Source organism: Empidonax traillii, unplaced genomic scaffold, assembly GCF_003031625.1.
Source record: "Empidonax traillii isolate 1590-97213 ecotype Southwest subspecies unplaced genomic scaffold, ASM303162v1 scaffold816:size509043, whole genome shotgun sequence".
Lineage (NCBI taxonomy): Eukaryota > Metazoa > Chordata > Aves > Passeriformes > Tyrannidae > Empidonax > Empidonax traillii.
This window is the reverse complement of record NW_020956009.1, coordinates 359,648-386,484: the sequence shown is the minus strand read 5'-3', so window position 1 is coordinate 386,484 and position 26,837 is coordinate 359,648. Positions and strand designations below refer to the sequence as shown.

At 55.7% G+C, this 26,837-nt stretch overlaps 1 protein-coding gene across 3 annotated transcripts; it reads left to right on the top strand.

Moving 5' to 3' along the window:
* The first annotated feature begins 135 nt into the window (after positions 1-135).
* UCKL1 (uridine-cytidine kinase 1 like 1) lies at positions 136-22,147 on the top strand. 3 transcript variants are annotated; one of them, XM_027901853.1, is made up of 15 exons: positions 136-210; positions 7,712-7,905; positions 8,394-8,500; positions 8,692-8,862; positions 9,112-9,183; positions 10,656-10,845; positions 11,592-11,653; positions 16,731-16,750; positions 19,137-19,235; positions 19,564-19,657; positions 19,956-20,018; positions 20,346-20,468; positions 20,779-20,886; positions 21,051-21,207; positions 21,776-22,147. In XM_027901853.1, the coding sequence occupies exons 1-15, from the start codon at positions 161-163 to the stop codon at positions 21,850-21,852; spliced, it is 1,587 nt and encodes a 528-aa protein (XP_027757654.1). In that variant the 5' UTR covers positions 136-160; the 3' UTR covers positions 21,853-22,147. The 3 variants fall into 3 exon arrangements, with proteins under 3 accessions (XP_027757654.1, XP_027757652.1, XP_027757653.1); XM_027901851.1 differs by lacking the exon at positions 136-210 and adding an exon at positions 3,789-4,135; XM_027901852.1 differs by lacking the exons at positions 136-210; positions 16,731-16,750 and adding exons at positions 3,789-4,135; positions 12,915-12,931.
* The last annotated feature ends 4,690 nt before the right edge of the window (positions 22,148-26,837 follow it).

The following is a 26,837-nucleotide window of genomic DNA, read 5'->3' as shown; positions in this document are numbered from 1 at the left end:
CCTACCCCCCCACAGCACCCACCCGCGCTCCCACCACCCACCCGCTCCGCACATCACCCCAAACCACTCCCCACGCCCCCCTTCCCGGTCCCGCACTACAATTCCCGGGGATCCCCGCGCCAGCGCCGCCCCCGCCGCTCCCGCCTCTCCCCGCAGCACCATGGCCGCGGCCCCGGTGCCCGAGGGGGCTCCGGTGGAACCGCACGACAGGTAAGATCCCGCGTTCTTTTTTCCCCGGGATAATCCCTCCGGGACGGGACCGGCACCGCAACGCCCCGCAGCCGCCGGTTCCCCGTTCCCGCCGCGTCCGGGGCGTTGCGGTGCCGGTCCCGTCCCCCACGATGCCACTTCCGCGAGTGGGGCCTCCCCGAGCCCATCGCTCCCTTAAAACCCTTCGCCTTTCCCACCAGCCAGCCGTTTATCCACTATTTTTTCCCACCCCCACCTTACCCCTTGTTTATTTTCATCCCTCCCCTCTTTTTTTTCCTTCGCATTGTCACCTTTCTCCTTATTTCCCTTGGTTTATGGTTTTCCCCCTAATTTCCCAGCAGAGAAACCACAGCTCCCATTTTCCAAGCTTGCTGGTACATGCATCAGCTCCATCAAGCACGGGGAGCGGGACAACCTAAACTTTTACACCCAAAACCACCAGCCAGGGTGATTTTTGACACACACACACACACACACTCGTGTTTTCCCTCCGTTTTCCACCCCATTTTCCAGCTCCCCCTTTCCAGCTCAATCCTCAGGAGCTGAGGAGAGTGACTACTCCCAAACATCAAATGTCTGGGAATTGGATTTGGAGCATCACTGGGAGTGCTGGTGATATGGCAAAGCTTATAGGGATGGAGCATCCCTGCATCCCTGGTTGTAGGGTACCAACACCCCACCCCACCGACCGACTGACCCCAGAGTGAGTGCCAAACCATCCCACATATTCCAGGAGCTAAGTCAGCAGTGGGTGGCGGGGAGGATGAGGATGAGGATGAGGATGAGGATGAGGATGAGAGGAAGGAGGCTCCCTGAGTTGTGCCGACCGAGCGAGGGATGAGTAACCAGGTTGTGTAACGGAGCCCCTTCCACCGCGGCTCCCGCTCGGTATAAATAGCAGCGGATAATTGGGTTTGAAGAGGGAAATGTTTGTCCTTTTGTGGTGAGGGAGCAGAGGCCATAATGGAGCTGGAAGGCAGCGTGTGTGTGTGGAGCTGCTAGAATGAACCGTCTGGCTCTGGGTGGCTCTGGCTGGGGCAGAGGTTGGTACAAGGCTGAGTAAACCTGGAGTGACGTTCGATGGGTTTGTAGGATGTACCTGGATAGGGCACAGCACGGGCACGGCACGGCGGGACCACCAGGCGGTGTCTTGGTGCCCCTGGATCCCCACTGGCAGTGCGGTGGCAGCCAAGTTCCTCCATCCCCTGAGTGGGTTCCTCCATCCCTTGTGGGAGTCCCTCCATCCTCTGGGCAGGCTCCTCCATCCCACGGGCAGGTTTCTCCATCCGCTGGACTTGTTATTACATCCTTTGGATGGGTTCTTCCATCCCTTAGGTGGGTTTCTCCATCACATGGGCAGGTCCCTCCATCCCCTGGGATGGTTCCCTGGACAGGCAAGGCCCATCCAAGGGCTGACACACCCAGATCCAGCCCAACAAAGCCCAGCTCAGTGATGGAGGAAGCAGGTTTGGCCTCCACGCTCCTGCAGGTGCTGCTCGCAGGGGGGGGATCTGGGAGCAGGACCCTCTCCCAGGCATGGTGTGTCCACATCTCTTCCACCTATCCAGTGACAATATGCATGACCAAACCAGGAAAAGCCACATGCAATCCAGCTTCCATCTTTAAATCCTATGGGAAACCCATCACCGGGAGGGAAAGGGGGTCCTGGCCTTTGCGCCTGGTTTCCTCTTCCTCACAATTTTAAGTCCAGCTCCTGGAGACTGTGATTAGAGGAGGGATTTGTGCTTAAAAATCATCTAGAAGGGAAAAAAAGGGCCAAAACTCAGGACTTTTGGCCTGCGTGAGAGCTCAGCAACTGTGAAGGGACTTGGGAAGCAGAGGAGGTTTGCAGAGGAGCCAGGTGTGCCAGGAGGAAGGCTCTGTCACTGCTGAGGTTTGGAGCCAGTGTGGGCCATTCCTGTCCCACCTGGGAATCTGGCAGGGGTGTTGAGTGGGATGCTGGGAGAGTTGCTCCTCTCCCTCGGACATTTTAACAAAGGCAGGAAAAGTGGCAGCAGGAGTGTGCGATAAGGAACAATATCCCTGGGCGAGGGCTCCTCGCGCCGTGTCCCGCGTCCCTTTGCTTTTTTGCTTCTTTAATGAGAAGGAACAGAAATGGCTCCGGAAGAGGGTTTTATTTTTAAACTTCTGAGAGAGCTTTTACAGCAAGAGGAGAGTCCGGGCAGAGATCAGAGGTGGAAAAGTTCCTTTGATCATCGCTCATTTCCCTGATGTCGGGGCAGCAGCTGCGGCTCACGCTAGGGACAGGTTACCCCAAAACCCTCCTGTCCCTGTCCCCTGCCTCAGGACCAGCCCCTCATCCCTGATTCCCATCAAGTTTCTATCTTTTGGGGTGATGGTCTCCACTGCAGGTCCTGTTGGTGAGTAGGAGCAGGAGGCAGCTGGTGCCCCCCATGTTCAGGAGGGGTTTGCTGAGGACACCGGGATGCAGTGTGTGACCCCTGCCTCTGGAATAGACCTGGTGGCTCCAGAAGGTGGAGGAGGGGGAAAGGGTCTTCTTCCACTTCTGGCCCCACCTCCAGGTGTTGGTGCTAAGCAGGAGGGAGCACCCACCCTGGATTCCCTCAGCTTAGGGGCCGAGCTCCCATCTCGGGAGTCTGGGGTCTCACTCGGTGACCATGGAACATCACTGGGATGTTCTGTGTCCCTGCCAGAGCCCTCAAGGTGTCCTCTGCCACCTTCTTCCTTCCTCAGAAACCAGGAGCTGTGGGGTGGGGACTGCTCTGCCCCAGGGCTGGCTGGGACCCCCCTGCCGTGGTGCCCAACATCTCCCACCCTTGGCACACATCCTGCCCGTCAGCTCCTGCCTGGCTTCCCGCAGGATGCCTGGGCTCCCTGCCCTCCCTGGTGAGCCTGGCGCTGGCAGAGGAGCTGGCAAGCCCAGGGGGGGCAAGGGTCAGCTGGCAGGGGGTGCTGAGGGAGCGGATAGCCGGGCTCAGCAGCCAGCAGGACGTTATTCTTAGCCACCCGCGGCTCCGGGGTGTTGAGTTTCACCCACTTGTTTACTCCAGGGCTGAGGGGACAGTGAGGGGCAGCTCCTGGGGAGCTGAGTGACTGAGGGTAGGGAACTCACAGCCGGACCCCCACCGATGGGAGCTCAGGGAGGGGAGTGAGTTCTACACGGAAAATCCCGGCACAGCCAGCAGCCCCCCGGCCCTGAGCCCCAGCTGCTCCACCGGCTGCTGGCTGGGAACCCCCTCCATCCCTGCCCTGGGGCCATCCCCTCCTGCCCCCCCCCTGCAGACCCCTCCCCGCCAGCATCAGGAGCCCACTGGGGACTCACCAGTGCCCGTGGATGTGGATGTCCCTTACCAGGTGCCCTCCCTGCTGAGCCCCCTCATGCAGGGCGGTGGGACACCCCCGGTGCTGGGGAGCAGAGGCACCGGGGGCCGGTGTTTATTGCGTGTGCCGGGGGCGGTGAGGGGAGGTGTCACTTCACCCCCGACCCCCCCGCTTTTTTTTTTTTTTTTTTTAATCAAGCCAGTGCTATTAATATCAGGTAATGAACGTAATCTGGAGGTTAAGCTATCCTCTTATGCTGCTGACCGCCGCGCAGCTCCCACACGCAGACACTCCCCCGGCTCTGCTCGCTTCTCCTGCCTCCATCTTCCAGCCCCCCCGGATCTGCCAGGGGTCTGTGTCGACCCGGCCCCTCGGGACCCCGCAGTCCCCGTGCAGGGGGGGACGCTCCGTGCATGGCTCCGAGCCCCGAGGCTCACCCGGCTGCCTTCCCGCCCTGGTAGTGCCAGAGGTTGGGGACAGGAGCCGAGGTGCAGGCAGGGACAGGGGGTGACACCCTCTGTCCAGGACCACCCCCAGCTCGGCGGCAGGGGGAGATGAGCAGCCCCCCAGCCTTCTCCAGCGTCCGCATCTCGGGCTGCTGGGCCCTCGGGCCGGATGGCGGGTGAGTTTTGCCTCATTTTTGAGTGGGATTTACTGTTTTTCACCTGTTTGTTTGCTGGAACGAACCCTCGGTAGCCCCAGTCCTGGTCCCCCAGCTCCAATTCCTGTCTTCTAGACAGCTGAGGGCTATGAGAGCACAGGCAGCAGCCTGGAAAAGATCAGCCTCCCATGGGACACGGCTGCGGCCAGCCTGGCGCCTCGGCAGGCTCAGGGGGCTGCTGGGGGGTCCCGAGGGCTGGGAGCTCGGTCGGTGGGTTGTTTACGGGGTGCAGAGCCCAGGACACGCTTTCCTGTCCACTGCCAAGTTCAGGTTTGGGGCTGTGCCATCTTTCCTTGCTGCTGTGGGCGCTGCTGGGACCTGCTGCCTTTCTCGACCCGGCCCAGCACGGATCCAGGGTGGTCAGGGGGCTGTGAAGGCAGCAGAATGCAGAGCCTGAGCACAGGGCACAGGGCTGGGGATGGGAGCGCAGTGGGGAAGGAGAGGGATGGCCCTCGCACCTCAGTAAATCCATGCTTGGACTAAGCAGGAACAGAATGCTTCCTTCATTAGCGCTGGCACAGCAGCAGGGCTGGGGAGCCCTTGTGGGGAGCAGACACCCACACCCCCTCGAGGAGGCTCCATCGAGGATGCACCAGCTGCAGGGAAGGCAAAGCATCCCCAAAAGCTGGGGACGGGTAGGCTTGGCAGGAAAGGGGTTACCAAGCCAAGGTGTTTCCTTTCCTGGCTGTGGCACTGAGCTGCTGAACCCCAGCAGTCCACAGCCCTAAGGAGGGTCCATGCGGGACAAGGAATGGCATGGACTCCAGCAAAACAGAGTCCCATTCTCTCAGGGCTCTGCATATCAGGACACTGCAGGGTCTTTATCACTGCTTCAGGGAATTTTTAAAGAGGGATAGGGAAGAATGGCCAGTGAGGATGGCTTGGATCAGCCATCCCTTTGGAGCTGGGAAGAGCCCCTTTCTGGCAAAGGCAGACATGGAAAACATCTACAAATCTTGAAGTGTAACATTAGGAGAAAAGACGTGACCTTTGGGGAGCTCTGGGACAGCCCTGCAGACCGCCCCATGGCCCTCCTTCTCCCACATAAATCATGGGAAACGGGGATTTGAGAGGTGTAGAATATCTGCCTCCTATACAGGCACCAGCAGTATAGATGATATCGATAGAAATGTGTAGAATTTTGGTGAAAGCCCAGAAATATTTGAAGGAGATGAGGCAAAGCACCGACTTTTGGAACAGGAGTCAAGTGCTGCATCCCAGAGCAGCCCCAGGTGTGTGTAGGGGGAGGATGGCTCTGCTCCTCTCCCAGGGGTGCACGTCCCTGCATCCCACAGGAATGTCCCCTCTGTGCCAACACCCTGGGTGTGCTGTGGGTACGCAGGAGAGCGGAGGGGAGGGGTGACACTTGGGAAAGCAGGATGGAACTGTGGCCATTGCCAGTAATTCTGGGCACTGCCAGAGCCATCCAGGCCCAAACCTCCCCGTCCCTGCCAGGAGCTGGATGATGTGGATACTGGTCAGAGGCACTGGTAGCAGAGTCAGCCTTGCTCTGAAAAACAGAGCTTTGCCCAGCTCGGAGTCACTTTGGGAATGATGGCCTAGGTGAGGATCTGCGAGCTGGCACAGCAGAGCTTGGCACTGTGTGGCACCAGGGAGCAGAGCATCCCGACAGGCTCGCCTGCCACATGGAGACCGGCACGCATTCCCAGAGGAAAAGCAGCCGAGCAGCCCGCGGCACAGCGCCAGTGGCAGGGCTCTGGAGTAACCACGGTCCCAGGAGAGGGACTGGGATGCGGATGAAAGGAGCCGCTTTATTTTTCTGGTAAACAACTGTGGGTTTGTCATCTCTGCTTTTATCAAGCCAAAATGACTTTGTTCGTGCACCGGCAGCAGCCCCACCCTGGGAATAGCACCAGTGGGAGGGGAGACCCATCTATCCCATCGGAGTTTGCTGCTCCTGGTGGACAGAACCATTTTGATGGATACCCCAGAAGGTTTCCTGATGGGTCTGACTTCCTGAGGTTGCTTTTGAAAAGTGATAGTTGGGGTACTTGTGGCTCCTGGTTGAGCCGGAACCCACTTGGAGCTGGCTGTGTGTGCCGATGGGCTCTGGCAAGGGATGGGGTGTTGACGGCTTGAGGCTCTCGTGGGTGCACACCTTCAGGTGGGCATTGGTGGGAGAGGTCCTGGTGCAGGGACAGGAGCTGCAACCCGCCTTTTGTTAGCAGGAGTTCAGCAAAGTCAAGCAAATCCCTGTCTCCTTGCCCACTCCGCAGGGATGTGCCGGTGCAGGAGGTAGGGATGGTTTCCTGGGGGGATCCTGCCGTGCCCAGGGGGTTTGCCAGGGCCGTCTCCACTCTGCCTGGGAGGTTTGCTGTGTGACTTCACGCACAGATGGCCGGTCTGAAATTTTGATCTTTATCTAAAATTGTTCTAAAAGGGGCTCAGGGGGTGAAGGGAATTAACCTTCATACCGAAACAGCTTAAAATCAACCCAAAATCTGTAAAGCCCTGCAGTTTAAGCCCTTTCAAAAGCAAACCATAACAGAGTGGCAGCAATGCCCCCCTGGCTCGGCTGGGCTGTACCAAATAGTGCTGATTTGGAGCCATTGGTGCCCAGATCTCTTGGTTTCCCTTCCAGCCCAGTCGTGGCTGGGGAAAAGAGCAGTCCAAGCAGGGAGGAACCCTTTGCACCTTCTCCCAGCGGGCAGACATCCCTCTGAGGTGGTGGAGCACGAGCAGGGAGGAGAGGGCACTGGTATAAATAATCCTCCCCGTGCCCACGCTGGCTGGGCAGTGGCTGTAGCTTATCTCCTGGCCAGAGGCCACTTATCATTTCCCAGCCACTGCTCTCCCGCTGCCAAGCTGGAAAGGGCTCCGGAGGGTGTGTTGTTCCTCTCCCTCCCCGGGGCTGCGGTGGGAGGGGAGATAAGGGAGAGGCGTTCAGCTGCTCCAGGGCTCTGGGTGAGCTCGGAGCTCGCCCAGCTCCCGAGGCAAAGCTGATGCCAACATCTTGGCAGTCCCACTGCCTGGCTCTGCCCAGCTCACAGGCTGGGCCCCAGGGGCTTCAGGACAAAGGAGTGGGAGAACTAGAGTTTGAGTGGGAGTGCAGTGCTCAGAGTGGGAAGAGAAATGGAACTGGGGGAGAGGATGAGGACAGTTTATCTGTAGCCTGTGTATTTGACTTCTATCCCCAAGAAAGGTCCCTTGGCATATCAGGAGGGGTTGTTGCCCCCTGTAACACACAGCTCTGTGCTTTGAGAGCTCACTGTGGGGTTTAGTTCACACAGACCTTCTACAAGCAGGAGGACTTTAAGGAGGGACTTTTGCGTTGCGCCTGTTCCAGGTCAAAGCTGCTCATGTGTAAGAATCCCTCTGTGCTGACCGTGGCCTGGGATCACAGAGGTGTGGGTGCTGGTAGTGCTGCAGCAGGGCTGTGGCTGCCCTCTCCCCCTCTTCCATTGCATCCCTCATCCATATGGCGTGGGATCCCCTCGGGACCCCGCTCCCACACGCCGGGAACGAGTGTCCTTCCCCGCTCCCGGTAACTGCGCTGCCTCCTCTCGCCGTCCCCAGTAACAGCAGTGCTGAATCCCTGGACCGCCTGTATCCCACGGTGGGCTCCACCAAGCCCCCCCGGAAGCGAACCACCAGCCAGTGCAAGTCTGAGCCCCCCCTGCTGCGCACCAGCAAGAGGACCATCTACACGGCGGGCCGGCCGCCGTGGTACAATGAGCACGGGACGCAGTCCAAGGAGGCCTTCGTCATAGGTAGGACACCTCCACACTGCCCAGGCAGTCTCCAGGAGATACTGGGGAGATTCCTGCTGCATCACCGCCTTGGAAATTTGGGGTTGGCTCCAGCCCGAACAGGAGCAGGGAGAGTTCCATGGTTAGTCCAACACTGACTGGGTGTGCTGAAACCAGGAGTCTGCAGAGGGGCTGTGGATTGTAGCAGACCAGAGTCTTTGTTGTTCCCTCAGCTCCTGTTGCCTGGGCTGTCACGAGTTCCCAGGGATTTAGTCTGGGCTGGTTCCCGTGCCAGCTCTCACCGTATTACACAACTATCTAGTGAAGGGTTTCCCAGCCTTTGCTGGGCATGTTGCTGGCAGTTCCAGAACATGCCACTTGACTTTTTAAGGATAATCTCTTGGGGGGCCTACGATTTCCCTCTTTGAAGGTTTCTCCAGCTTACTGCAACAGTGCAGGACCTGGGCTCCAGCCCTGGGTGGATGACTCCATTCCCTTTTCCCTGGCAGGCCTGGGAGGAGGCAGCGCCTCTGGGAAGACCACGGTGGCCACCATGATCATTGAGGCTCTTGATGTCCCGTGGGTGGTTCTGCTGTCCATGGACTCCTTCTACAAGGTGAGGCTGCTCATGGCCCTGGCCAGGCTCTTGAGGCTGCCGTGGCCCTTGGCATAACCCTCGGGTGGTGGGGCACTGGCACAGGTTGCCCAGAGAAACTGTGGCTGCCCAATCCCTGGAAGTGTTCAAGGGAAGAGGTGACTGGGCAGGGAACTGCACAGCCACGTGCCCCAAGCTCTGCTCTGTGGCAGGTGCTGACCAAGCAGCAGCAGGAGCAGGCAGCCAGCAACGACTTCAACTTTGACCACCCTGACGCCTTTGACTTTGACCTCATCATCGCCACCCTCAAGAAGCTGAAGCAAGGCAAGAGTGTCAAGATCCCCATCTACGACTTCACCACCCACAGCCGGAAGAAGGAATGGGTATGGGACACTGAGGGGGGTGGGACGACGTGGGGGGACGGCCAAGGCAGGGGGGAGGGAGCCAGCTGGACCCCTCCAGCCCCTGCCCTTTGCACTGAGATTTGCGCTGTCGCCCTCTGCTCTGGGCCTGGCTCAGGATGCATTTTTGGGTGAGCTGTTGCGGTCACTCACAACCCAGAGAGGTTCCCTGGGACGAGGCATCTCTGAACAGATGTTCTGGGCTTGACCACATCCATTTGGACTCCACAGAAAACCCTGTACGGCGCCAATGTGATTATCTTTGAAGGCATCATGGCATTCGCAGACAAGGAGCTGCTGAAGGTGAGGAGGGGTTTCTAAGCAGTTCTGGCAGGAGGTGGTGGGAGGATACTCTCTCCTGAGGTCCAGCAACAGGGAGGTGACCTCACCTTCCAGGTTACACCAGCTGCTGCAGCACTTCCCTGTGCAGGAGAAACAGCAGCAGGGGAAGAGCTCTGGCAGAGGTCAAACGTTTCAGCGAATACCTCGATCTCAGCCGTTTGTGCCCAGGAACCAGGAGCTGTGCTGAGTGGTGACCTGGTTCCTGGCAGTGCTGGTGCATAAATACAACTAGAAATAGCTCACCTCCACACTGCTGCAGCTTGCATAGCCAGGGGCAAAGTCTGCTGAACTTCTAGTGCACAAACCTAGTGTCGCTAGCACCGACTCATCCAGCAGTTTAGGCTTTCTTGGGAATTATTTGGACGCATCACAGAATCACAGAATGGTTTAGGTTGGAAGGAACCTTAAAGGAACATCCAGTTCCACCCCCCTGCCATAGGCAGAGACACCTTTCACCAGGTTGCTCCAGGCCCCATCCAACCTGGCCTTGAACACTTACAAGCATGAGGCAGTGACAGCTTCTCTGGGCAACCTGTGTCAGCATCTCATCACCCTCACAGAGAAGAATTTCCTCCTAATCTCTAATCTAACCCTGCCTTCTGTCAGTTTGAAGCCATTCCCCCTTGTCCTGTCACTCTGGGCCCTTGTCCAAAGTTCCTCTTCAGCTCTCTTGAAGCCTCTTTAGGCACTGGAAAGATTTCTAAGGTCTCCTCAGAGCCTTCTCTTCTCCAGACTGAACAGCCCCAGCTCTCAGCTTGTCTCCATAGCAGAGGTGCTCCAGCCCTCAGGGCATCTTCACAGCCCTGACAAATGCTCCATCAGGCAGTGAGCCATGCACACACTTTGCCAAGCTCTGTCTAAAAAGTTCCCTCCCCTGCCAAGCAAGCACTTGGGTTGCACTTTCCTGGAGCAAGGATGACCTCCAGTGGACAGCTGAGTCAATCCCCCAGGAGACTTTCCTCAGCATCCCTGCTCCTGGCTCTTGCAGTTAAGGGCGGATTCATGAGCTGCCCAGCTGTGCTGGGCTCCTTTCCAGTATTAATTCCCTGCCTATAGAAGGGGCATGGAATGAGATGATCTTTAAGGTTCCTTTTTACCTGAACCACCCCAGGATTCTATGATTAAGGAGCCAGCGCTCCTGGGTGGACCCTGTTGGTCGGTGTTGTGGGCAGTAACTCCTTTTGTCTCCTTGCTCCTAAATAACATCCAGCTGGTTGGTAGTGGGGACAGGGTTTGGAGCAGGACAGGTCTCAGAGGGCACAAGAATAACAGGCAGGTGGCAACGGGACTCACTGCAGCACCAGGCAGGTTCCAAGGAAAAGCTCCTCCAACGCTGGAGCAGAGCAGAGCCAGGAGGTGTGCTGAGCACGGTAGGAAGGTGGGTTGTCACACACCTGACCCGGTGTGGTTTGTTCCCTCCCTTCCCACTTCAGCTCCTGGATCTGAAGATCTTTGTGGACACGGACTCAGACATCCGCCTGGTGCGCCGGCTGCGCAGGGACATCAGCGAGCGCGGCCGGGACATCGAGGGTGTCATCAAACAGTACAACAAGTTTGTCAAGCCCGCCTTCGACCAGTACATCCAGCCCACCATGCGCCTCGCGGACATCGTCGTCCCCCGAGGTGCCTGCCCAGGGCTGGCCTGAAGGGCAGTCCCTCAGAGACCCCGTCCCTCTGCCCTCAGCTCTGCCCTGGCCAGTCCCCCTCCCTCCAGCTGGCAGGGACAGGGTGGCTGTCCCATGCCAAAGCAAAGGTCCCTCCAGCCGAGTGTCTCCAAGCACTGGCCCAGTGCAGGTTCCATGGGGAAAGTCTGTGCTTTTCCCCTCAACCACCTCCTGCCCTGCCACGTCCTGGCAGCTCAGTGATTGAAGAGCTGGAGGTGACTTGCACGTATCTGGTAACAGATTATTGAATAAGGGTTTAATAAAAGCAGGAATGTCTCCTGCTTTGGTAGGAAAGGGCTCTTTGGGGAAGCAGGGGTACTGTGTGGTTTCGAGCACAGTGGGGAATTTGAGGAAGAAACATGGAAGAAAAACTGGTCCTGACCAGGGTGACTCTTTTCTCTGGCATTAAGTGACAGGACAAAAGGAAAGGGCCTCAAGTTGGAGCAGAGGAGGTTCAGATTGGGTATCAGGGAAAATCTTGTCCCCAAAAGGGCTGTCAAGCCCTGGCACAGGCTTCCCAGGTTAGTGGTGGAGTCACCATCCCTGGAGGGATTTAAAAGATGTGTAGATGTGGCACTTGGGGACATAGCTTAGTGGCTGGCTTGGCAGTGCTGGGGGAGTGATTGGACTCAGTGATCTCTGAGAGCTTTTCCAACCTTCACAATTCTGTGATTCTGTAATTCTTCTGCTTTTGGTTCACTCCAGGGAGTGGAAACACCGTGGCCATCGACCTGATTGTTCAGCACGTCCACAGCCAGCTGGAAGAGGTAAGAGCTGCCGGGGGGAGAGGGAGGTTCACAGCCTTGCCTGGCGGTGGTGGCGTTGCAGGGAGCTGTGCTCTGGGTGCCCGGGTGGGAATGGCCTGTCTTCCTTTGTGCTCCAGGTGTGGGAGTCCCTGTGAGCTCCTCCCAACCCTCTCCCTCACTCCAGATTCCTTCCCTACCTGGGAGAGCATATCATCAGGGGACAAATCAACCATCCTTCTGTGATCCAAGGGATGTTCCCCCTTGCCTGCAGCCCTCCTGGGGCAGCATCGCCCCAAACACTCCACTGCTTCAGCTCTTGGGCTTCTCCTCTTTCCCCCACCATGCAGACACTGCTGCACAGTCTTTCCAGTCAGGAGCCCACTTTTCCACGTCTGTGTTGAGTGCAGGCCCTGGGTTTCAAAACCCAAAGTCTCATCAGTGTTTGAGCCCTGATCCAGGCACATGCTCCATCACTTCCCCACCACGGCTTTAACAAGTCTTCTGCTGTGTGTCCTGGGCCAGTCCTGACTGGTGGTTTGTGACCCTGTGATCAGCTGATGCCGTTGTGTGTTGCTGTCCCCGAGCAGCACAGCCTCCTCCCTCCCCACAGTTGTAGCTTCAGTGATGTTTCAGTTGTGGAGATGCTCAGAGCGATGTCCAGGGAGGTGGAAGAAGTGTGACCTGGAGGTGGGGGCACCTGAAAGTGAAGGGCTTGATTCCTTCAAGTCTTTTGGAGCTCCCAGGTGACAGGAGCTGCTCATCCCTGGGATGGGAACTGGCACCCCACAGCATCCTGCTTCCCCTGCCTGCTCAGGAGGGACCACTCTTGGGCAAATGTGTCTTGGCAGGTTCCCCCTCCCAGAGCACCTGATTGCCTGGATTCCCAGCACTAAGCTCTGGGTGGTTGGGAATGTGGTTTCTAAACCCTCAGGCACAGGAGGAAGGATCAGAGCCGTGGCATTGGTGCTGGCACCAGGCTGAGGAGGACACCCAGCTGTGGGGCACAGAGCAGGGGAGGGGAATGTCTGTTTTCCCCCAGCCCCTGAGATCCAGCCAGGGAATATTGTGGCACACCCAGCAGCTCCCATGGGTGCCAGTGCCAGCCAGGCAAGGGGTTGCCTTGGGGGAGGCTTTCGTAGACCTGGGGAGGGGAAGAAGGGTGAAAGGTTACATGGGAATGCAGGAAAATATTCCTATTTTTCCTTTTTTTTTGTCTTGAAACGACCCTGGTGTTGACAATGCTTAATACCGGTTGCATTGTGTCTTTGTGTTGCTGCCGCAGCGTGAACTCAGTGTCAGGTAAGAGCCCTCACTCTGTCCTGTCTGTGCAGCCGAGGCATTTCCAATGCCAGGCACTGCTTGGCCTCACCCTGACCTGCAGCGGGACTGGCAGCTCATGTAGTGCACGGCCCTGTCACGCTCCGAGGTGACAAAAGGCCGCCTTTGTCCTTGGCTTTGGGCTGGCAGGGACGGGGCTGCTCCCCAGGGATGTACCACCAGCTGGAGAGCAGACCCCTGGAGCTGGGGCAGGGCCAGGTTTGGAGCTGGGGACCCCCAGTCTCTGTGAGAGGGGAGGCTTTGCGCTCTGAGTTTGTCTTTTATTTCTCTTCGTCCTCTAAACTGAACGGTTTTCAGGGCAACTCTCCATCCCCGATGATTAAAGATCATTAAAAGTAAATCATTAAATTAGCCAAAGCATCTTAAAAATTTTAAAAAAATTTGTTGGAGAGTGACATATTTCTTGGACAGATAGTGAAAGGACAAGGGGGAACAGTTGTAAGCTAAAGGAAGAGGGACTTGGATATTAGGAAGAAATTCTTCCCTGTGAGGGTGGTGAGGCCCTGGCACAGGTTGCCCAGAGAAGCTTTGGATGCCCCATCCCTGGAAGTGTCCAAGGCCAGGTTGAACAGGGCTTGGAGCAACCTGGGCTAGTGGAAGGTCTGGGGGTTGGAATGAGGTTCCTTCCAACCCAAACCATTCTATGATCTTGAGGGTGGTGGGAGCCCTGGACCCCTCACCACACACGAGTGCTGTGCCTGATGGCACCCAAAGGAGCGTAGAAGCTTCACGTGGCCAGAGGTACCCCCTTTCCCACTGCATCCAGAGGCTGCACAGCCACTTCTGGAGGACTGAGAAGACCCTACTGCCCAGCTCCAGCAGGATTGCTGATTTCTAGGTATCTGCAGGTAGATGTTATAACGTATATGTTGATTTACTTAACCTCTTCAGCATGTGCCTCCAGATGGGACTTTGGCTCTCTTGCTTCCATTAAGGCTTTCAGGTATTTCTATAGGAAGCAGAGGGAATGCATTATTGCAAATGGATTTCCATTTAGATCTTCATCATTGTATGGAGATGCTCAACTCAAGTAGCCCTAAAATTTACCTTTGGCATACAATAGGCTTTTAAAATACCTGAGATGAACAGGGAAGAGGCCCTGCCTTACTTATTTCTGCTTCAACCAGTCATTTCTAGACTAGGGCAAGTGGATGTTTTATTTTATGTCTCTTTGGTTGTGTAACACCCTGGGGCCTGACATTTCCATACAGACATCTAAGCTTCCCTCTGTGTCTGGAGGTCCAGGTGGGAAGATGCTGTTTAGTATGGAGAGAAATCTGTTACTTTAAAATATGGCAGGAATAACATTAGCAAAGACACTAATGTATGTGTGTATGGGTGTATATGTGTGTGTGTATATATATACACACATATAAAATTATATGTATATATAAATAAAATTTTTATATATGTATACACACATACACACATAAAATTTCCCTTCTCTCCAGGGATTCTCCCCTTTAATCAAAGGGGCACTCAGTACAGGTGATCTTAAAAATCAGGTATTTAATGTATCCATAAAGTATTAGTAGTTTTACGATGGCAAGTTTGGAAAGGTAACCCTGTCCTCCAGAAACACCTCTGTGATCATGACAGCCACAGCCAGTTTTATGTTCTGTCTAAGGCTTGTGGTTTCCATTTATGCCTTTGACATAAAATCTGGAAAAAAATTCCTGCAAAAGCCCAAATCTGTTCCTCTGCTGGAGCCCTAGTGCTTTCCTGCCACTGCTGTTTCCCCCAGCCCCTCTGTGGCTCTGCAAGAGGAACCAGGTGGATGGAGAGACACAGCGAGGGGGATGTGCCTGGCAAATATGGGCTTTTCATCACAAACAATTCCCCATCCTCTTGTCTGGAATGGCTTCTTCTAAATGTCACGGCTGTTGTTCTGATGTCACCACTGTTTGCTGGCGGTGGGGACACAGGGAGGGCTTTGTGCTGGCAGGATAAAACCTGGATGCTCAGATCTGGCCCCAGTCCGAGGTGCTTCTGGAGGCTGTGCTCCAGGGCTGCCTTTTCTGACCGAGGGGCTGGCTGGGAGAGGCAGGGAGCGCCCTTCCCTGATCAGATGGGTGAATTCTGGGGAGTTTAAAGGAAATGGTGCCTTCCTTGGACCTGCAAGGTGTGTTTTCATCCTGTAACCAACCACTGGCTGCTGAGGAGCTTCACTGCCTTCCCAGTTATTCCCCCAGAGAACAGATCAGACCTCAGCATCCTTGCTGCTGGGATATTTCTTGTCCAGCTTCCCCTGTGGAACTGTGCGTGTGCTGGAGATGTAATTCCATACCAGCACTCCCATTCTATCCGTGCCCAGGTGGGTGTTTCTGCTGCAGCCTGGTAGCAGGAGTTGGAGCAGCCAGCCCGTGCCCACCAAGGCACAGGGCTCCCAGACCAGCCTGCTCTCCATCCCTCCTGCCACACTCTCAGCCCTGTTCCCAGATCCAGCGCTCTTTCCAGCCGATTCCCCTCGCCAATCAATATTCCCCACCCCCAAGGTCCCGATCAGCTTGGCGTGCCCTTTGCCAATTGTGTCTTTAAATATCAACCCGTGGCGCAGTTTAATAGCCCTTGTTTGAAATGTCAGCCCTGAAAGGCAGCCGTGTACGTGTTTGAAATGCCTTGACTGCATCAGCTCCTTTGTAGCTGGATGTCTCTTGTCTGCTTCCTGCTCGATAGCATGTTCCACAAAGAGCTGAGGATGTTCCCTGAAGCCTTCCTGGGAGATGGTCACCCCTTTCTCTCTCTCTTTCTTTCTTCATCTTTCCGTTTTCTGTTTTGTTTTTTTTTTTTTCCCCTTTAAAGCTTTTGTTCTGAGGGGGAAAAAATGTTTCCAAAATAAGACGTTTTTCTTGACGTGCTGGATGTTTTGTCACAGTCCTGCCTGGCAGGGAGGGACAGGAGGCATCAACGCTCCCTCCTTCCCTCCTTGGATGGGCAGGGGGTGGCACAACAGTGGTGGGGTGGCTGCCAGCCCTTCTCCAGGTATGGTGAGCCCAGGGCAGGTCCAGGTGAGCCCAGGGGAAAGAAAGTCTTCTCAGCAGGCAGTGATGTTCAGTTCAGAGATGGGTTTCTCCCCATGTTCCCGGTGCTTTTGGCTTTCCAGGCTCTCCAAGGCTTGGTCATCTCTTCAGCATGCAGGAGGGGGGACACCCCTGTGAGCACACAAGCAGTTTGCCTGGGAGCAGGCAGGTTGGATGAAGGTTTTGCAGGTTGGGCAGAGGTTTTTGGTTTTGAGGGCCTGCACTTGCTGTGGGATTGCAGCAGAGCCCTGGGTGAGGGCTGGGCAAGAGCCCTGGAAATGTTCAAGGCCAGGCTGGATAGGTCTTGGAGCAGCATGGTCTAATGGACCTGCCCATGGCAAGGAGGGTGGAACAAGATTATCTTCAGGGTCCCTCCCAAACTATTCTAGGATTCTATGGTACTGTGTCCCTCTGGGCTCCAAGAGCCTCTGTTGCAGTGTGGTATTACCCAGGACAGAAGTGGGACATTGTCCTACCATGTCTCTGGAGCAGTGGAGCCAGTGCCATGGAGAGCAGCGATGACATGACTTGATCACCAAGGGAGGAACTCTGGTGCTGCACCGTGATGGCTTGGGCACCAGGCAGGTCCAAGAGCCGATGATCAATTAGGGGATTTTTTTCCCCCTTTGACTAATGACAGTGCTTTCTCCTCTGTTTCATGTCCTGTTTGTCCCTCTCCCCTTAAACTCTCGTGCCTCCTGTCTTGTCTCCCCTGAACATCCCTCCCACCGGGTGACCAGAGGAAGCTCCGCTGGGATATGTGAGGAGACAAACGCTTATGGCAGTGTTTTGGTTGTGACACTAATGGTGGGGAGTGGGCAAGGGCTGTGCAGGGTGAGCCGCCTCACTAACCCAGGCTGGGGGTCTTGGGCAGACAGCTCGTGGGGTCCTGCTTTGCTGGGGCTGTGTGGACCAAACAGGGGTGGGGGCACTTGAGAGAGCAGCTTTATCCCAAAAACGGAACCTGTTCACCCCAAAAGTACTGTAGGAACCCCCACAGCACTGAGTGACTTTCAAGCAGAGTGGCATCCAGACCTCCCTGTCCCTGCACTGCGTGGGTGTCACAGGAAGGTGCAGAAAACTCGGTGACAGAATGCTGACAGCATTTCCTGGGGGCCTGTTGACAGCTCAGAGTTCAGGGGCGGTGTTCCCACCACTCACGGAGCTTGGAGCACTCACTGGTATCTGTGGCAGGGAGCAGGAGCCAGGCTCACACCAGGGCAGGAAAAGGGCTGCCCATGGCACTGGCATGGCAGGATGCTGTGACATAGACCTGGCAGTGATGGAGGGGAGAGGTGCCAGTGGCAAACTCATTCCTGTGTCTCTGGGTGGGCTCTGGTGGATGGAAGATGAGCCCAACAGCTCCTCTGGTTTGGGCAGCAGCAGTTTGTCACCTAGGCAAACCCAGCAGGGGCCATGAGCAGATGTGTGGCTCTGTGTTGGGGATGCCCTCTCTGCCCCCCCTAAAGCAGGCAAAGAGGCAGCCCCCGTGCAGGCACCATCTGCCCAAAGCAGGGTTCATGCCCTCACCCACCGCGTGGGCACCCTGGGGGAAGGGAGGGGTTTAGGCAGGACTTTACCCCCAGGGTCTGTTCCCAGGGCAGGTCTGGCAGGAGGAGGGAAGGGAGGGCTGTGGGGGCAGAGCTGTGGGTGCTGCTGGCAGCACAGCCCTGGCACGGGAGCGGCTCTGACAGCAGCTAATCCGCGGGGCAGCCACTAACAGGGTGAGCTCGCTTCACTGACAGCAGGCCCGGGGCCTTGAGGGCTGCTTGTCCCAAACCAGCGATGGGCTCTGCAGGCGGGGGGTGAGCCCACGATGGGACCACGACCCATCCACGCTCCCCACAGGGCTGCCAGCTGTCCTGGCTCTCCAGAGCGTTCCCTGCATGGGGGCCCTTGGCTGCTGCACAGGACTGGAGCTGGCAAAAGCAAGAAGGAGCCCTTAAGTACCCGCGGGCCTCGGGAATGTCTCGTTTGGTGTTGGTTGGCTAAGACCAAGAGATGGCTATGTGGATGGAGACCTCAAGTGGCCTAGCTCTGCCCTCCTCCATGCCTGCCCATCTTCTCTGTCCTCCTCTCTGCTTGCGTGCCTCTGTGTGCCTGTGTGCCATTAATCCAGGTTTCTGCTTGATTTGAAATCTTAATCATGCGGTGCTTTCGTTTGCTCTCTTCTCCACCTCCCCAACATCTCTCTGGCTGGGATGCAGCCGCTGGCACGTGTGTGATCTGACGTCTGGCTTTCGGACCCCAGCCCTCCTCCCAGACAGAGTTGCTTGTCCATCCTGCCCAGCCTTGTGGAAGCCAAATGTGTCCTTCCTCTCATTACTGCTGCTCTCACAGGGAGAGGTGACTAATGGGGCTCCATTGTGCACTTCCCCAGGAATGGTGTTCCCTTGATCTAAGAATAGCTCCCAGCCCTATTTTTTATGTGGAATGAGTCACACAGAGCCATTCCTGTCCAGCCATAAAGCCTTGAAACTGTTCCCAATTTGGAATGGTCCAGGTGCTCTCTGAAATGGTCACATTCCAGCCATGTGCCAGTGCTGCCAGCCTGGCTGCTTGTCCCATTTCTGGTGATATCTGGCTCTTGTAGGACAGAGACAATCACAGCAGCCCCTCTTCACCCCATGAGTCCAGGATCCATCACCAAATAAGACTCCAGAGCAGCAAAAGGTTTTGAGGTTATTTTCCACTTTCTTCCCAACCAGTGAAAACCAAGACAGGCCAATCACCTTCAGAGAAGCTGTGGCTGCCCCATATCTGGAAGTGTTCAAGGCCAGGTTGCATAGGGCTTGGAGCAACCTGTTCTAGTGGAAAGTGTCCCTGCCCAGGGCCGGGGGCTGGAACAATATGGTCTTTAAAGTCCCTTCCAACCCAAACCGTTCTGTGAACTGTGGGTCAGCTGCCCAGCAGGTCCTTGGGCGGTGAGGTGCCACTAACTCCAGTGCCCCCCATTCATGGGAGCAGGTCCCTTTGCCATGGCAGGGGAGCAGGCAGGGCTGGCTGCTGGCTCGGCTCAGCTGGATGGGCTCGGTGTGCGTTTGCAGTGTGCGAATGACATCTGGGAGGATGGCTCCGGCCGCGTGCTGTGCTCCTGCCTTCGGGCAGCCTTCCCCAGACCTTCTGACCGTGTGTTTGGTTTTCAGGGCCGCCCTGGCCTCTGCCCACCAGTGCCACCCCCTTCCTCAGACCCTCAGTGTGCTGAAGAGCACCCCTCAGGTGAGGGGCATGCACACCATCATCAGGTAAAGCCCCTGCCGCGGCTCCCAGGGTGGGATGGGGCTCTGCTACCACGGGGGTGGGTTCAGTTGTCTTTGGGCTCCCCAGTCCTAATTTGTCTGTCCTCGAAGACAGAGCTGATGGTGGTGGTTTCTGCATTGAGGAACTGTGCAGTTAGTGCTCAGTGGTCTTGCCAACAATTTTTCTGCTTTTTACTCAAAACTGACACCACAGTTCCAGGCTCAAATAAGTGCAAATGAACCAGAGAGGGGCAGGGGCTGCCTCTGACCTCTGCCAGCATCTCCTGGGGCACACTTTGGTCCACAGTTGATGTTGCCTTTCCCTTCCCTCTAGAAACAAGGAGACCAGCAGAGACGAGTTCATTTTCTACTCCAAGAGGCTGATGCGGTTGCTGATTGAGCACGCGCTCTCCCTGCTCCCGTTCCAGGTGGGTTCAGGGCTATAGATGCTGGGTTTCCTCTCCAGTTCCGAACCCAAAACTGCTGGGGAGCCAGGACAGTCCAGACACTGCTCCTCCAACCTTCCCCATAGATCAGCCCTTTCCCCTGGATTATAGAGCACCAGGGCTCCCTGAGGCTGTGAAGCAATGGTGTGGCCATGGGTGACAGCTCTTTGTCCTGCCTTGGTGTCCAAGAGTCCAGCCTGGCCCATGGCTGGGTGACTCCAGAGCTCCTCTGAGAGCTGTGTCAGAGCTGCTGGTGACACTTCTCATGTGGTTTTTGTAGAGTTGCACAGTCCAGACCCCTCAGGGACACGACTACGAAGGGAGGACGTACAGCGGGAAGCAGGTAAGTGGAAACCAGAGCACTACTGAGACCTGCCCCGTGGGGGTGCACTGGAAGCCCTGTGGGTACAGGGAAGGACCCCCCTGGCTGCCATCAGGCTGGGTTTGGTGGCTGCTGTCATGAGTGTGACACCCTGGACCACTGAGTCAGGCATGCCAGTGACCAAGGGTGCCATCAGCAGTGTCGCTGTGCCACTCGTGGGAGGCACTCTGGCCTGGGAGCGGCACAGCCCTCTTGGAAGGGATGTGCTTTGGGATTAACCATTGGAGTCCCCCGCTGCCATTTGGGGTGGTGGCAGCTCCTCCACCGTGTGACCACCCTGTGCTGCAGATCACCGGGGTGTCCATCCTGCGAGCAGGGGAGACCATGGAGCCGGCGCTGCGCGCGGTGTGCAAGGACGTCCGCATCGGCACCATCCTCATCCAGACCAACTGCAACACGGGCGAGCCGGAGGTAAAAGCTGGGGCTGCCCAGAACATCTGGTGTTAACCTGCATGTGCTGGGTGACTCAGGTGTTTTCTGAGAGCTCTTCAGTGACACACGAGTCAATCCTGGCAGGGATTGAGTGCCTTGAAAGCTGCTCAAGTGGGCTCTGCCAGCGGGTTTGTGCACACGGGGACTGCTTTGCTGCCCGAGCGTTTGCGCTGGCTCCAAGCTGACAGCCCGGGTCCCAGGGGTGGAGATGAATGAGGGAGCGAGAGAAGTGCTCGGGTTGCTCCATTCGCCCGCAGCCTCTAAGCTGCTCTCTTGTTCTCTTGCCCAGCTGCACTACCTGCGTCTGCCGAAGGATATCAGCGAAGACCACGTCATCCTGATGGACTGCACGGTGTCCACGGGCGCCGCGGCCATGATGGCAGTGCGGGTGCTGCTGGTACGCAGGGGGGTGGGCGGGTGGTTGGTTCCAGAACAACCTGCAAAGCACCAGCTGAGGGGCTGTGCCCGGAACTGGCTCCTCCGTGGGAAGGATGGTGTCAGGGCACACGGCACAGGCTGGGGTGACTCTGCCCCTGAGCTGTCCCTGTGCATTTCCTGTAGGATCACGATGTCCCAGAGGACAAGATCTTCCTCCTCTCCCTGCTTATGGCAGAGATGGGTGTTCACTCGGTTGCCTATGCGTTCCCCCGGGTGAAGATCATCACCACAGCTGTGGACAAGAAGGTGAATGACCTTTTCCGGATAATCCCCGGCATTGGTGAGTATCTGGGTAGGAATAACCTGAGGCAGGGGGATTTTTGGTGCTTTTGGTGGGGAGAGGTGAAGCCCTGGTTGTCAGCAGCAGTTTAGGTCTGGCCTTATTTTACCTGGGGACCCACTGCCCCTCCTGGGCCCTGCTGCCACATGGGTGGGACTGACATGCTGACTTTGAGAGTTGCCAAGCAGCCATTCCTTTTTAAGCAATGGGTGCCATTCCACATACCAGGAGCCTCCTCCAGCCCCAGGTGGAGAGGTCTGGCTGGGACAGCTGGAGCAGCCCTATGCCCACCTCATTCCCTAAGCTGCCACCTTGTACAAATTCACCCAAAACAAGCTCGACGTGTTCTTCTGTCCTCACCTCTGCTGTGCCAGGAAACACCCTTCCACCGGGTGCTAAACCAGCCTCCAGGCTGCTCCAGTTTTGCTGCCACTCAAGTTTCCGTGCTGTTCAAGCTGTCAGATAAACCTGGTTTTTTTGTCTGCTTGCCTGCTGGGATGAGGACAGGCAGGAGGATGGGTCCCAGCGCTCCTGCAGTGCTGCACTCTGACTTTCTCTCTCCCCACAGGGAATTTTGGCGATCGGTACTTTGGGACAGACGCTCCTCCCGACTGGAGCGACGATGAGGATGCTCTTAGCACTTAGCTGGATGTGGAGGTGCCACGGGCACCAGGCAGCTTCAGCACCGCACCTTAACCCCTCTGTCCAGTGCAGATTTCTCCTTCCTGTCACCAAGCATAGATATTTTTTTCAAATCTTTCATCGGAGATCTAGGGCATATTTTTTCAAAGAAACATAAATCCTAGTTTGACTTTATGGACAGTGGTGTGTCCCAGTATAGAGCAGAGTTAATTTATTTTAATTTAAATATTTGCCTATATAACTTATTGGAGATATTTTATAAAGGACAATAATAAATTTTTTCTCTGGTTTTCTTGAACGGAGCCATTCTTTGTCACTTCCCATGGGCCTCCAGTAGGATTTGTGGCCCTCTGGGACCAATGTTCTGAGCAGAGATGCCATGAGGAGTGGTGGGAGGTTGAGAATACCACACTCTTGATCCAAGGAAAGACTTGGTGGCAGAAGAGAGAGAATTCCTTCTGTCTGCAAGGAAAAGAAAAGTTGGATATTAGGAAACAATTCTTCCCCAGAGGGTGGTCAGGCACTGGAACAGGGCATGGCACCAAGTCTACCAGAGCTCAGGAAGCATTGGGACAACAGTTTCAGGCATATGGTGAGATTGTTGGGGCTGTCCTGTGCAGAGCCAGGAGTTTGGACTCGATAATCCTTATGGGTCCCTTCCAACTCAGGAGATTCTATGAAGTTCAGCTTAGATCACGTCACACTCCAGCTGAAGAAACATCAAGTCCCTGTTTAAGTTCAGCAACTGAAGTGAAACAAGTTCACCCCAACCCCAGCTCTTGCTGAATCAGAGCTGCTCAAGATGTGGTGAGGAGCAGGTCACGTACGGGTCCCAGGACTCCGTGAGCAGAGCAGGGTGATCCCGGTGGAAGGGGAGCAGACCAGCCCTGTGAGGGAGAGGTTCAACCTGAGGAGGCTGTGACCCCTCCAGAGCATTTTTTCCTGCAGAATTCAAAGTACCAATGTAGCATCTTTGTGCAGGAGATAAATGTGCCAAGAGGAGCAAGCCTAATTCTCATCTGGGCATCCCAGGCCAAAGCCAGCTTCTGAGGGATCAGGGAAGGCAGCCAGGTGCTGCTGGCACCTCGGGTCTGGGAGGGAGATGGTCTGCCAGGCCCTCAGCGAAATGGAGAGTCACCTGGTGATCACTCAGTGTGGGCTTGGGTGTGATGAGCCTGAAATAACCGCCACTGCTCTGCGGCACATTCTGTAAATTCTCAGCTAGATTTAAAAGAAAACACACACCCAAGTTCCTGCCAGCACTTGGTGAAAGAAGGAGCCCTCAGCTAAAAGCCACGCTCAGAGCCAGCACTGACACTTGATTAATGTCTTCTAAAAATAGGTCCTTGTGTGGGTGGAAGGAGAGCTCGTGAGCACAAACATGGGAGGACAGGCAGGCGTGGGGAGGTTTTGGTTGGGTCAGCAAGTGAGCAGTGGTGGGACAAGGGACAACAATGTCACCGTGTCCATGGAGGAACATATCTGAACCCAGAGTCTTTCCTCTGGGCTGCAGCTGCTGGTGCAGGAGCTCGGTGCTGGAGGAGCCTGGTGGCGTATTTCTAGACCATGTTCAACGCCATGAACAAGTGCTGCTGTCATCCTTTGTGCATAAAGCTCTGGCAGACCTTGTTTGAGCAGAACTGTGGGCATCCTTGAGGGAGACAGGAACATGGGTGGGTCTAGAGCTCGGTTTGTCCCCAGAGTCCACTGCTGGGATGTAGGTCATGGAATTCCAGAATAGTTTGGGTTGGAAGGGACCGTAAACCTTGTCTCATTCTAACCCCCTGCCATGGGCAGAGACACCTTCCACTAGACCAGGCTGCTCTAAGACCCATCCAACCTGGCCTTGAACACTTTGATGAATGAGGGAGACACACATCACTTATCTTCACCCCTCAAACCCAGGTTTACCACCACTCAGCCTGAGTTCAAGATGGGTTTGGACAAGGCTTTCAGGCACACAGGGGGCTTCTTGGGGTGTCCTGTGCACAGCCAAGAGCTGGACTCTGTTCCTGATGAGTCCTTTCCAACTTAGCGTATTCTATGATTCTATGATTATTTTACCTCACTGTTTTACCTCAGCAAACCAACCCCCATGCCCGTGGGGGCTGCTGCTCCCGCCACTGGCAAACATGGCACCTTCCCTCCCGTCCCGCCCTATGGGCTGCTCCTGCAACTGGAAAACATGGAACCATCCCTCCCTTCCTGCCCCGCTTGAAGCAGCCGTGGCTCATTCATCACCAAACTCTTTGGCTGGTGGTTTCCACCTGGGCGACCACCTTGCCGCTGCCCTTCCCCTCACGTCACGGCGCCATCTTGGATCACTCACCCTCCCCGTCAGCCCGCCATTTTCCTCTCCCTCAGTCCACCATTTTCCTCTCCCTCAGCCTGCCATTTTCCTCTCCCTCAGCCCGCCATGTTCCTCTCCCTCAACCCACCATGTTCCTCTCCCTTAGCCCGCCATTTTCCTCTCCCTCACCCCGCCATGTTCCTCTCCCTCAGCCCGCCATGTTCCTCTCCCTCACCCCGCCATTACCAGCGCTAACAGACCGAATTTATTTTGTTTGTGACAAACTGCTGGTAGCAAACGCCAGGTCGGAAACAGTGTGTGGGCGGTGGGCGGCTCCCTCCCTCCTTCCCTCCACCTGTGCCTCACTGCCCCCCCAGCCGGAGGCAGCTATCCCCCCCGCCCCCAGCCATGCTGGCCATGGGCTGGGGTGGGGAAATAGAACAAAAAACGAGCTTGCTTTTTTTTTTTTTTTTTTCCCCCAAGATATCGATCTAAGGCGTTCTGAGCAGTCCAGGCCTTGAGGCTGCGCCGCAGCAGGGTGGGGGATGCAGCTCCTCATCAGCCCAAACCGCCTCGCAAGGGTCACACCATGATTTGAGTGGAAAAAAACGGCAAAAGTGGTGGGTCTTGAGCACAGCCAAGCCCAGCGCTCTGCAGACCCTGATCAGGACAGGCACACACTGCTCCAGACCCCTCCTGCTGCTGACCAGCCCGGCCAGGAGCATGTGGCACACAGGGACACCATAAAGGGACACCATAAAGGGACACCATGGTCACCCTCCCCACTCCCCCCTCCATTACATGGGGACACCGGGGAAATGGAAAAAAATCCCTTTCTCCTCATTGCAAACCACACTTCCATCTGTCCAATTAAAGCAGCCAAAAAGAAAAATAAATCCCAAAAGTATTTGTTTATTGCCATCACAAGGTGCCCATGGGCTCAGGTGCATCCCCCTGCCATCACTGCGGTCCCACCTCCCATTACAGGATTCCTGCTCTTGGCAGCACCTGCAGCTCTCAACCATCACTAGGGTCCCACCCCAGGACCCCCACTCTTGGCAGCCAGCCCCCTACAATCATTGGGGTCCCACATCCCCCAGCAGGACCCCCACTCGCGACAGCACCAGGAGTGCCTGAGCTTGACTTCCTGCCTGGCATCCAGAGTGACCCAAACCCTGACCCACGACAGAGCCTCTCGAGCACCTCATCACCAAAAATAGATCCGAGCAGTTAAAAAAAAAAAAAAAACAGCAGACAAAAAAAGACGAACAATGTCTGCTTGACCATCAAAGAGCAACCACAGTCATTTTGAGGCAGGAACACCTGAGAAGAGGACTTTCGGGTTGTGTTTTCTCTTCCTGCAGCAGATGGGTTCGGTTTTCTCTGAAACAGATGAAATCTCTCCTTGCCGGAGGTAACGGTACAAGGAGCTCCAGTGCTGGCAGCTGCCCCACTTGCGTGCTTGGTGAAGCTGGAAAGGAGCCCAGGGATCAATGGGTCAGAAGAAACGACTCATTTTCCTTTTGAACTTGTTACCTGCTTGTTTCTTAATTGGGCAGAAAGAGGCAGAACTTGTGAGCTGAAACCTGGGTGCTCACCCCAATTCTCATCTGAGAACTCAGCAATTCACTGCAGGGGTGGGCTGTGCTATCAAGGCCACCTCTTTGGCCTGAGTTTGTGGGAGCAACATGCTGCAGCTCTCCGGACCTGGCATCTCCAGCCCACAGCTCTGTAGGAAACAATCTTAGCCAATTGTTAAAAAAAAAAATTGTAAATTTCCGTGTATTATAAACAAGAAGATTTGTTGCAAAGTATGGCTGTTGGCATCAAACACTCTGCTCTGCTAGCAGAGGCGGGTTTTCAGAAGCCAGTATCGAAACAGGGATGGAAAATGGGGTATTTTGAAGCTGTTGTATGAGGAGTGTCTCTCAGGGTGATCAGCCAATACATCCGACACGCCATGCACAAACATGTTTACCTGGTGCTACTAGAAAATTTTTCAGCAGCACCCCCCTAAGGTAAATTCATACCAGCTGCTGCTTAGAGAGATCCTTGGCCAAGCTCACTTATCATAGAGGCATCTATAAACACCCAAGACATTTAAAAGACTTTATTGGACCTCAATGCATTTGGGCAAGGGACTGGAGTGACAGGACAAGTGAAACCGGCTCCAAACTGACAGAGGGCAGAGTTAGACAGGATATCAGGAAGAAATTCTTCCCTGTGAGAGGCACTGACACAGGTCACCCAGAGAAGCTGTGGTTACCCCATCCCTGGAAGTGTTCAAGGCCAAGTCAGACAGGGCTCAGGGTAACCTGGTCTAGTAGAAGTTGTCCCTGCCCATGACAACGAATTTCCAGTTAACATTTGTTGAATCACAGAATCTGAGAATGGTTTGGGTTGGAAGGGACTTGAAGCTCATCTCATTCCAACCCTCTGCCATGGGGTTGTGCCCCTCCCGACCAAGAGATATCACTTCAGATGGGCCTGGATCCTTTGACAGCATCCATATTTTCACAGCAGGCGGTTTTCCACCTTTTTTTTTCCCCTCCTCTATTCTACAGCCAAAATTACTCTTCTGCACACACCAAGAATAAAGAAAGATAAAAATAAGTTACTCCCCTCTAGATCTGCTCTGGGGAGACAGGGGAGCTGCTCTCCTCTCTGGGCTTGGTCACACTGGAGGATCTGCTGGCTG